General features: G+C 44.0%; 1 protein-coding gene across 1 annotated transcript in view; it reads left to right on the top strand.

Moving 5' to 3' along the window:
- The window catches only part of Prdm6 (PR/SET domain 6), a 102,782-nt gene that overhangs the window by 61,942 nt on the left and 28,733 nt on the right, over positions 1-12,107 (top strand). Inside the window, exons 4-5 of the mRNA XM_057789010.1 lie at positions 7,780-7,907; positions 11,405-11,529. Of these exons, the coding sequence (XP_057644993.1) occupies positions 7,780-7,907; positions 11,405-11,529 (253 nt within the window). The remainder of the gene's footprint in view (positions 1-7,779; positions 7,908-11,404; positions 11,530-12,107) is intronic.

Below are 12,107 nucleotides of genomic sequence, written 5' to 3'. Positions count from 1 at the left end.
ATGAGCCTGTGTTGGATGCTTGAGTATAAAATATGTTCCCTCGCCTCAGCTGCTTGGGGAAAGCTGAAAGAGACCCCAGCTCAATACAATAACCAAATGCCAGTGTCCAGGACCTCGGAGATACAAAATGAGAATTTCTCTCCACTCTGTGAAAGTCATGGTTAATCCTGCTGGCCAACCCCAGGGACTACCTAACACAGGTACTGAGGGGAATGAATTCACACCTAGGCTTCTCTAGCTCAAAGATACTGGGACTCTTCAGGATACTTACAAAATTATAAAGAAGAGGTGGGGAGGTGCAGAACTGTCAGGTGGCCTGCCACTCCTCAGTCCTCTCACAGTAAGGGCTTAAGTCTAGCTTTGGGAGACCTTTCCTTTTGTCTAAGCTGACAGGTTGGGACACATGGGCGCCAAGTTTCCTGTGCTCTAGATTTAGTATTCGAAGTGCCCTTTTAAAGGTTCTAGCAGAACTGCTTCATCTTCCTGGAGGCCTCATCTTCCACGGGAAAGGGTCTCCCTGTAGGTTTTCACATAGTGCTCGCCCCACCCCCAGTCAATACAGGAGTCCCCAGGAATGGTCTCAGGGAGCAATGGTGTTGCTTCTGCTAAGCAGCCCTTCCTCAGCCAGGGCAACACTCGCTCCTGGTTTTAACACTTCTCTAAACTAGTTTCCTCCTTCCCTCCCTCTGTCCCTCCGTCCCTCCCTCCGTCCCTCCCTCTCTTCCTTCCCCTCCTTTCTTAGAGACAGGGTCTCACTGTGTAGCTCAGACTGACCTTGTCAAGCACCTCTCAAGTGCTCTGAGGGCAGGCTTGTACGCTCAGCTGTGCTCTCTGCTTAGGACTTCATTGATTTGTCACTTAAAAAGATACTTAAAACCTGTGTTGATCAAAGCAGTGTGTGTGTGTGTGTGTATGTATGTGTGTGGGTCTGTGTATGTGTTTGTGTACATGTGTGTGCGCTTGTGTGTCTGTGCGTGCATGTATGTGCATGTGTGTCTGTGTGCATATGTGTCTGTGTGTGCAGATGTGTGTCGCTGTGTATGTGCGTGTATCTCTGTGTGTGTCTCTGTGTGTCTGTGTGTGTATCTGTCTGTGTGTGTATATCTGTGTATGTGTGCATATATATGTGTATGTGTGCATATGTGTGTGTGTCTGTGTGCATGTGTGTGTATGTGTCTGTGTAGGCATCTTCTCCCTCTGGAAAGGTGAAGGCTTTTGAGCAGTACTGGAGTGATGTATGTTTGCAGTGCGCTTAGACCCTTACTTCACGTTTCGGTCAGAGTGATAGCTCTGGCTTCCCTGTAGCTGCCATTGCCAGTAAGTGCTAAAGGAGGCCAAATAGGTAGGTAAATTACTGGGAGCATCTGTGAAGTAAGTGTGCCACGAGCCAGTAAGAGGGGCTGGGAATTGAAAAAATTGGAGGGGGATACTTTTCCTCAGGAAGATTGGTGGACTGCTTTGCAATTTCCCAAGAGAATTTGAAAACCAACTTAGGCCACATTTAAAAAAAAAATTAAACACAGCTTGGTGGTGGTGGCGCACACCTTTAATTCCAGCCTTTACAGAGAAACCCTGTCCCCCCCCCCAAAAAAAAACCCAAACAAACAAAAAACAAAACAACAACAACAAAAAATTTAAACACTTGGCAAGCAAAACAAAGTTGTGAGTGGCTCATTTGCACATCTTGCTTTACCCTTGTCCATTCAGATTTCTATCATTCTGAAGGTGGTGCCTTCCCTTTAATGATAAAATGGAGCAGTTGCTGCCTCGCCTGCCCCTGTGCTCATCATCGTAGTTAATACAGGCTGGCAGCGTTCGCAAGTGGCTAAGCTGTACTGGAGCCACTTTTACCAGCAATCATTGGAGTCCAACACTGGCATACATCTTACCCCTCTTTTCATCTGGAGTTTTGTTCTAGGTAAACATAAGCATGGAAGAGAATGTCACTTCAGATGCCAGCAAGGTCGCTCAATGCCCCAACATGGTTTGAAGTGAGAGAATCGACGTGATCTTTATTTTAGCCCCACGAATGGTATTACAGCTGGTTTCATGGAATCAAAAACTTAAAATCCCCTTGAAAAGCAAAAATTAGCTCTCCCATTACTTATCTTGCTACTTCTATTGATACAAGATAGAAGAGATGCACAGGCCAGAAGCAATAGTTTTAAAATAGCAGCAGCAATCACAAAGGAAATCAGAGCCGATAATTTAGAGATACATATTACAAGCATCTTCCAGGCAGATGCAATAGTACAGATACATATTACAAGCATCTTCCAGGTGGATGTAATAGTATAGATACATATTACAAGCATTTTCAGACGGGTGCAATAGTATAGATACATATTACATGCATCTTCCAGGCAGGTGCAATAGTATAGATACATATTACATGCATCTTCCAGGCAGGTGCACTGATGAACTCCTAACCTCCAGCAATAGGCAGCCTCTTTGTCTTAACATTACACACACACAAACTGAAAACCCAAAGAAATAAAGGCACAGGTTTCTATGTTCTATTTATATTGTTCTTTCTTTGATCAGAAAGCAAAATACAATCTAGGGTTGGGGCCGAGTAGGAGAATCATTTTGTTTAGCTAAAGGGAGTCTTGGATTTAATCTCTAGTGTAAAAACAGAAAAGGAAAAAAGGGAAGAAAGAAGAGTCACTGCACAGATATCTCCTTATACCGAAACACTGACCAGGAGCAACACTTTGCCAAATTTGTATCAGAAATGAAGCCTTTCAAATGTAATGCCATTGTTTCCTCCCACTATCTTTGCTTCTGAAGGTACCTCTCTAAGGAGTGCCAGGGATCCTTCTCATGCAGGGCTTCAGAGTTTGACTGGTATATTTACATATGATTCCTATACATTACAACATGTACTACCATAACATACACTAGAGTATTATTTTGTGTATTTACATATGCTTTCTATACATTGCTTCTTCTTTTTTTCCCCTGGTTTTTCAAGACAGGGTTTCTCTGTAGCTTTAGAGCCTATCCTGGAACTAGCTCTTGTAGACCAGGCTGACCTCGAACTCACAGAGATCCACCTGCCTCTGCCTCCTGAGGGCTGGGATTAAAGACATGGGCCGCCACCCGTCTGCTTTCTATACATTGCAATGGATACTGTCATAACATACACTAGAGTATTATTTTATATGTCTACATTTGCTTTCTATATATTGCAATGGTTACTGCCATACATACACTGCTTAGTGTGTTATTTTGTATATCTTAAAACCTGGTAGTATAATAGTTTGCAGTTTCTCACTCAATATTATGTTTTTAATATTTATCTCCTAATACAGAGATAAGTTATTAATTTTAAATGTATTAAACAAATGATTTTTGAATGGATCTTCCAATGACAACATGCTTCCATTATTTTTAATTCTTTTTTTTTAATTTATTTATTTTTATTTTATGTGCTTTGGTGTTTTGCAATGGGTGTCGGGTCTCCTGAAACTGTAATTACAGACAGTTGTGTTGGGTCTCCTGGAACTGGAATTACAGACAGTTGTAAGCTGCCATGTGAGTGTTGGGAATTGAACCCGGGTCCTCTGGAAGAGTAGTCGGTGTTCTTAACTGCTGTGCCATCTCTCTAGCCCCCTCTAAGTCTTTGTTATTCCAAATGGTTCATCAGTAAATACCTTTGAAACCATCTCCCCGATTCAGCAGAATTGCACTGGAGTGATTTCTTGGATGTAAAATTGCTAAGGCATAGGAAATAAACATTCTCAAACTTATTGAGGTTTTGTCAAAGTGTCCTCCAATGTGACTGTTCCATAGTACACGTCCCTCTGGCAACAGGGGAACTGGCTTTTGCCTAAGAAATACTAAGTGATCCATTCTACAGTTCAGAGTTTCCATTACAGAACTTAACCTTCCCACTCCGCACTCCCTGACCAGGTGTCCTATCTGTTTCTTCCCATGCAGTTCTCCTATCTTGAGAGGTTTTTTTGCTTCACATTAGAAAAGAATAGAGAAAATATTAAAATGTTCGTTTTCATTCAGAATAAATGGCACCCTTTCTGGCAAAATTGCTGTGTTAGGTGTTTTTACAGAATGAATCTTTCTCTTAATCTAAAGTTAATGGCCATGCCTTTATGCTCACCATTCGAATGAATAAACAACTTGACCTTTCCAACATTTTCACAGGTCCTAGGGGAGTTGTCTAAACACTTGGAGCATTTAAAAAATTTTTTTCTGCTTATTTAAAATCTTTTAAAAGATAGATAATAAGAACCAGTAATTTTAGATCTTGGCATAGTTCATCTTCCAAATTCCTTGGGTTTGGGGCAGGGGAGGCTATCAGGTATCCATCTTAAAACATCATGTTAATATCCCACAAATGTGGGTGTCAGTTCAGCCTCCGAGAACAACTTCCTGTACTTGGAGCTGGAGCTGCTACTCTGGGCTCCTGCAGTTGCTAAATCTCACTTGGAGTTCCTTTTAACTTCTTTCTGCCTAGAAGAGAACAGGTGCTGTCTGGGAGATAAGCTACGTACAGATTTTGTCTCTTAACCAAGCTCTTAAATGTTAACAAAGCTACCTGGCCATAGCGAGCAACCGAATGCCCACTTGTAACTACATCTCTTAGGGATGTCCTTAGTTTCTGTTTAGCTTCCAACATTTGCACAGCCCTCTCCCAAGTTATGCCCTTTGTACTAAAGAAAGAACATAGGCATCAAAATTTTCTGGCTCATTTTAGCTCTTATAAAAAAGGTTGCCTTTAAATGTTGCCTCTTAACAGCACAGACCACAAAGAGCTCAGAGCTGTCTTGAGGCAAGTGCGAAAGCCCTGAGTTCTGGGCTCCCAGGAACCCCCAGGAGACACTGCTGCTCCTGTCAGTGTGGCAAGGCCCCCTTGAAGAACTCCACATGTGTTGGATGACCTGAAATGCATAACCATTTGTGAAATTTTGTTTTGTTTTTTTCTCCTAGAGATGTTGTGCTCACAGGCCTAGTTAGATCTAATTTTTAAGCATTACACTGGCTACAGTTTAGATAATATCTTAGAGCTCCTGTAAGGGCTCAAGGGGCTCTTGTCACATTTCCTGTGTGAAAGGGTTATCATTTGAGGTAGGGTGCTAACAGTGGGGAGGGAGGCCATTAGGAAGGAGATTTGCGTGGGTCTAGCGGTAGCTGTGCTTGGAATCCTGAGAGCAGAGTCAAGGCCAGATGAGTGTCTTCACCCCTAGGCTCTCAGTCAGGAGACTGAAGGTGTCCGGCATCATCGCAACTTTGTGTGAAATACTGTAATCAGTATTGGCCAAAGCCTGGGAAGTCGGCCTCCTCCCGCATACTGCCTGATACACGGTGATCTACATTTTTCTTCCAGTCAAGTAGGAGGCAAAACTGTGGTTTCTTTGTGGGCATATCTATTTACGGAGATTGATGCTGACACACATTTGTAGCAGGAAACCCATTTTCACTCATTTCAGGTTAGACTTGGGAGCACGTGGTGTTCAGCTGAGTTCACACACGGGCTGGGCTCTTTTACCTATGGGGTTAGCGTCGCTTGGTGCGAGGATCCAGGCTGGGAGCAGTAAAGAGGACCATTGTGTACACTTTTTAGGATGTTCTGTAGTATTTATCACCAGCAGCTAGCTATGCAAGATATCTTTGTAGGGAAAGGGAAACAGGATTTCATCAAGAAATTTTACTTCACTAACATCAATAGTGGTGAGGATAGTTTTGTTCAATCTCTCTGGCTGGTGACAGCAGGCTCAAGGGTGAGATTTTTTGAATGTTGCTTGACTGACTGTCTTAACAATGACAAAAAAAAACCATGGCACAACAACAAAACAATTAAGTGCAATGTAATCTAAACAATTAGTGAAACATCATCTAAAGGCAACCTCAACATGTCTGCCTTTAGCTTGCTGCTCAGCAGACAGAGCGACCATGTAACGTATTTCCGTTTTCTGCTCTTATCCCGAAGCAAGGAATGGGAAGGAGTATTTCGCCCCAGCTGTAACACAGTCCAGGACCTTCTCCTTCCTTTTGGGCTGAGTTGATTATCAGTTGTGACTGTCCTGGTATGGCTATCCAGTCCGAAATTCACAGATGTTTGTCTTTATTGGATTAATGTCTTCCTTTTATTGGCGGGGGCAGTGGAGAGGTTGGGGGAGGAGACTGAATATCAGAAAAACCAGGGGGAGTATTCAGTTGCGGGAAAGAAAAGAAAACTCACCCCACACAGCCCAGGGCCCTCCAGACTAGAAACACTGATCTGACTTAGTAGGAATGGCCACACAATGAGGTTTCCTTTGGACGATTTATTCTGCATGCTTACTTGAAGAAGAAAAGCAGGAGGGCTCAGAAAAAGAGGTGCGGCTTCTCGGGATGCTCTGGGGGAACCCCTCAGCAGCCCCTGGGGAGGCTGTACTGACTATTCAAAATATACTTGGTTCCCCCAATGTCGTTCTAAGGTCTGTACTCCTAAGAAACTATTTGTGTGTATGTGCCTGTGTAGGTGTGTGTGTGTGTGTGTGCGCGCGCGCTCACCTGTCTGTGAGGACAGGTGCGGGTGGGAGTCAGAGGTTAACCTCCAATGTTGGTCCTCAGGAGCCATCTGCCTTGTTCGATGGCACAGGGTCTCTTACTGGAATCTGGAACTCATCACTGGGGCAGGCTGATAGTTCACCAAGCTCCAGGGATCCTCCTGTCTCTGCCTCCCCCGCAGGAGGATTTTAAGCTTGTGCAACCACTGCCAGTTTTTCATGTGGGTGCTGGGGATTAAACCCAGGACCTCCCATTCCTGCAGGAAGCACATTGCCAGCTCAACTATCTCCCCAGACCTCCCAAGGTACTCCTGAACTGCCTTGTGCTTTCTGGCTGCCTCCACGTCTGGGGAGAGCTTAGAGAATGGCTGTTTATTGGCTATGTAACTGCCTCATCCCAGCTCCTGCACATCACCTCACGCAAAGTTCCTGGAACCAAAGTAGTGATTCTACTTTCAACAGTCACTGGGTACCTAGCCAAGCTGCTCGAATCAGGATTTGGGGAGAGGGTATCCTGTGCTTATTGACTAGTTTGAAGTGGGTTTTCTTTCCTTTTTCCTATCTTGAGGAATCTGCTAGGGTTGAACCTAAGGCAATGATGGTGAAAGTGACTTTGGTTGAGAAATGTAAACTCCCTAGGAGACCGCTGTTTTCTCTTCCCCTTTCTGGAGATGTTTTCAGATGACTCCTCCCTTAAGGGCTTCAGAGACCTCTATCTCCTATGAAGAAACAGTCCCCCCCCTCCTTTTTTTTTCCATCCCAGAGTCTGTTTCCACCAGTCCTCTACAGTTCCACAGCTTCCCAGCCGCCTTTTGCTGGGGGTCACCCAGCTCGGCGGATGGACAGTGACTGCCTTCCACGGATGCTTTGGGATAGATGCATGCCGGAGGGCCTTTTAAGTGTTTGCTCCAATCATGTCAGTGTGGCCTCTCCTTTCAGCTTTCTCTGTTTATCCAGCAGTTCATTATTTAAGACTAGCCTGTCAAAATAGGTTAAATATTCTTTGGGAAATATAGTCACATCCTTGAGATACCACAACTATGTTTAATACAGGGAAGATTGGCTTGATAAGAGAAACGTGATCGACTTGCCTCACCAGAAAACATTTTCCTGTTACCCTCGCCGAGTTTCCACAGCCATCAATAGGCACCAGCAAACCCGAGGACCATAAATCTCCGCGGCTGACACGGAGAGACATCAAGGGAAACAGGGAAAATGATTGCTGATGATTCGTTCTAACTACTTGACCTTCTGACCTCTTCTCCAGATATATGATCAAGATGGGACACTACAGCACTTTATTGATGGTGGGGAGCCTAGTAAGTCGAGCTGGATGAGGTATATCCGATGTGCAAGGCACTGTGGAGAGCAGAATCTAACAGTAGTTCAGTACAGGTAAAGTATGTCTTGATTTACCGCTGGAGCCCGTGGGCTTGCACATGCGAACTCAGGCTTGCTGCGAAGTGGTTGCAAACATCCCGCAGAACCCTGTAGAGATCTGGTTTTCCATGCCGAGTTGTTGAAGTGCCTTAGTTCGAGGGGCAATAACAAGGGTGCTAGCGGATGCCCTCTCTGACTCTGTACACTGGCTGAAGTTACTCTACGCCTTCGCTTGAATGTCCATAGGGACCCGAATGAGTCTGGCAGCCCCACCAGCTTGGGGTTAATCCCCCAGCAGATGTGAACACACACACACATAAATGGAACTTGGAAACTCAGTTCCAGCTCTGTTCCTTTCAGTCTCCATCAGTCTGTCTCCCAGAGAGAGAGAATAAGGTTCATTTGGACCAAGGTCTGGAGAACCAAGAACTTAATCTTCCAAAGCTGGCCATGCTCAGACCCGGGACTGAGATGCCGCAACCTCTCCTGCTCTCTCAAAAGTTTCCAGAGCATCTGGGCCTGGCCCCTTTGATGATTTCAGCTGTGTTCCAGGTGATGTGGTGGCCTCAAATTAAAGAAAAGAAGCCTCACCCCCACCACTGTTCCCTAAGAGGAATGGGCAGTGCCCAAAGAGTGACAGTTCCAGGGAGAGGTAGCTTCACTTTCCAGAGTCCCACAGGGATCGAGTAGGAAGCCCCCCCTTCTCCATGCACCTGCTGGCCCCACCCCCTGTTTCTAAGGAAGGCTGGAACCAAGATGAGAAGGCAGAAACAGACCGAACAGAAAAACAGCCCCACCACTAAGCCTTCTCCTCTCAGAATCCCTCGAAAACATGTGCCGTATAAATATATGAGCTCAGTTATAAACAGCCGTGTTCCCTTCAGAGTCAGAAGCAACTGTTTAGCTTTATTGGGCACCACAGACACATCAAAGCCGAGAGCCTTGGGTCGGCAACTTGGAGTTCTGCCTGGGGCTATTTATTTTCCTTTTTTTTTTTTTAAGTGAAGTTTTTTTCCTCTCTCTCTCTCTCTCTCTCTCTCTCTCTCTCTCTCTCTCTCTCTCTCTAAATTTTTCTTTATAGCTTAGAGGTGCACCAATCTGGCTTGCTTGCTCCCTGAAGGTCTCCACTTCTAAAAAGAACCTACTTGGGCAGTGTCTGACTCATTGCCTGGGTTCCGCATGCAGTTTTATTAGTAATGGTTTACGTGAAATAGTGCAGGAGGCTGTTCGGTTAACACCGGTGCACACCCGGCAGCGCTCTGTGTTTGCTGTTGGGAATTTTCTAGACAACCCTGAGCTCCACAATTAGCAAAGGCTGTGCTTGTCCAGTCAGCAAGAGATAGTTTAGCCACTTCTCTAATACAGAAATACCAAGGGAACTGTTGAGGCAAACTCTAAATTTGGGACAAGAACCCCTCAAGGGAGAGGAGCATGAGTAAGCCATTACCTATCTGTCGATATTAAGTGGATTTTACAACTCTCCTTTCATGAGGGCGCTGAAGCTACGAGCTCGCTCTCAGCCGATCTGTTTTGGATTACCGCAGATCTTTATACAATGAACTACAAAAACACAATTTAAAAAAAAAAAAAAAAAAAAACTGGCATCCATCACTAGTGACCACGTCCAAAAGTAAGAAAATAGAAAAGTTGGACCCCAAAGAGCCAGCCTAATTTTTATTGTACATGAATGTCCTCTTCACAAAAAGTCAGCTGGTTTAAATTCATTCTGTTATGATTTGTAATATCTAAATGGAATTTTCTTCAAAGCGCCCTTGATTGATTGACCCTTAGCTGAACGTTTTGTTTTTATTTTGAGGCTGACAATAATGTTTGTTGGCATGTGTTCTGCTTCAACTGCGTTGGGACGCCATGAAGCTATCTTTATGAGTCATCCAACCACAATACTAAATACATGTCAGCAAAGGAAATATTATCTGAAAAGGGAAAAATCCCTTTGATGTGCTTCAGCATGCAGGGATTTCTGCAAGCTTTGGAAGCTCAGGGTGCTTGTCAAGGATGGTGTACGCTTACACTTCCCCCCGCCTCTTTCGGCCTACTCTGTGCCCCAGAAGACCACCCATCGCTCGAAAACAGTTCTGCTCTTTCAGCGGCAAAGTGTGTCATTTGGTTTTAGCACATTCATTTGCCGGGCGCTGTGTTTACACGAAGGGAAGGCAAACCCAGAGATGAAATGTTACAAGGGTGAAGTACAAAGTAGACTCAATTTTTCTCAAGTTAGGAGATGTCAGCGATTTATAACACGGTTCCAATTTTGATTTTTTTTATGCGGCGGTGGAAAAAATTAATAAAATGCGCAGCTCCTAGAAGTGCCAAGGCAGGAAGGGCAGCGAGGACTGGACGAGCAGCTGGAGTTTTTGTCAGATATTCATAGAATGTTGTGGAAAAACGTTCTGCTTAGCTAGCAGTGCCCTCGTGAGACAGAATGGCAGTAAGTAAGGAAAATAACAAGATAAATGAAATTTTTGCAGCAGTAAGTAAAATATTGAGAATCTGCACTTTTTTTTATTGATCTTTATGATCCTATTGCCAAGAGCCACTTTGTGGTGACAAAGTATGTTGACAAGTGCATATCTCACTGCCATGAAAAATGTGGAGAGAGATTCCCCTTATGTCTGCAGTGTTCTACAAGGGACAAATTACGCTGCTGCAGCCAATTCCTTACAGAAAGGCGGAATTTAAGGCCCACCAACCCTACAACACTTTTATCTGGAACTTGAGGCTAATATTTGTAACAATCCTTCATTGAGAAAATCGGTCTGGACACCCTCATTCTTTTCAAAATCTGTAGATTTTTCTTAACGGCACCAAAGCTGCTGCTATAAAAGATGCTTATTTCTTAGAACCCTCACTCCATCACCCAGGGTGTAATCTTTCAGCCCAAGGAAAGTGCTCTTCTTGTATTTATTGAATTTCCATCCGTCTCACACAAGAGGGCTTTTCTCTTCTCCTACATCAAACTTAAGGGGGTGGGAGGGGGGAGCAGGTGGGAGGGTTTTTTTCTTCCCTTAGTCCTTATATTATTAAAAGTTGCTTTATTTTATTATGAATTTTGGGGACTCTCAACATCACAGTGACAGACTACCTGTAGTGCTTTCTCTTCAAATAAGAAATAAATAAAACGTAAATTAATTTTCTAATGTGGTTGGGGCAGCTCTCACTGCCTATGTAGTAGCCACTGGGAAGAATTTTCTCGTTATCATGAGAGAGAATTTTTATTTTTTTTAAATGAACTTTTCCTTCCCTGCTGTCTCCTGGGCCATATATCTGTCTCCCAAGACCCTCTGTGAAGGGGCCCTGTGGAAATAAATACATTGTTTATCACACTGAGTTACAGGCTCTCCTCGACGGCTTGGGATCAGAAGGTGGGTGTAGATTTATTATAAACTGTTTAGGTGGAGCTGGGCAGAATGTCTTGGGGGACAATAAAAATGCGGTGGGGACATATGAGCATTACGTCTGACTAAGTTGGGTTTTCTTTTGTTTTTAAATAGGTCGAATATATTCTACCGAGCCTGTATAGATATTCCCAGGGGCACCGAGCTTCTGGTGTGGTACAATGACAGCTATACGTCTTTCTTTGGGATCCCCTTACAATGCATTGCCCAGGATGAAAACTGTAAGAACCTACTTTAGTTCTGAATTCACACTAAAAACATACCTGTTTCAGAGGGAACTTTTAAAGAATGCTTTTCGAAACTTCTTTTTGAATGTGGTTCACTGTGATACGTAAAGCAAACATGCACGGGTCATTCCACTGCTGCTTCCTTTCCTGGCCAGCTCTTTGCCTGTTCACGGTTTCAAAGCCTTTGCCAGACTTTTAAAGAATTGCTGACAAAAAAAAAAAAAAAAAAAAAAAGTGAAGCCAGCTGGTTGGTCTCTAGTGAGTACCCACTCTGTGTCTGCTTCTAGGTTTGCTGCTTTAAGAGGGGAAGCACCAGGGTCTCTGCTCTGAAGGGAGGCAGTCTTGTTGAAGTCACATGCTAAACGAAACTAACAAAGCAACATCCATCAGTGGAGACTATCTCCTCAGCAGCGGCTTGGGTGTGAACGAGGAGAGTTCAGTCGTTAGAGGAAATGCTATCGTAAAAGGCTGTGGGATTGGTGTCTTTCTAAGTTTTCTCGTTTAAAATTATGTCTAGAACCACAAAATCTTTCTATCATTGTTATCCTGCTAACTATGACCAATAAACAACA

Source organism: Chionomys nivalis, chromosome 14, assembly GCF_950005125.1.
Source record: "Chionomys nivalis chromosome 14, mChiNiv1.1, whole genome shotgun sequence".
Taxonomy (NCBI): domain Eukaryota; kingdom Metazoa; phylum Chordata; class Mammalia; order Rodentia; family Cricetidae; genus Chionomys; species Chionomys nivalis.
Note: the sequence above shows the minus strand (reverse complement) of the source record. Positions and strands in the feature narration are given on the sequence as shown.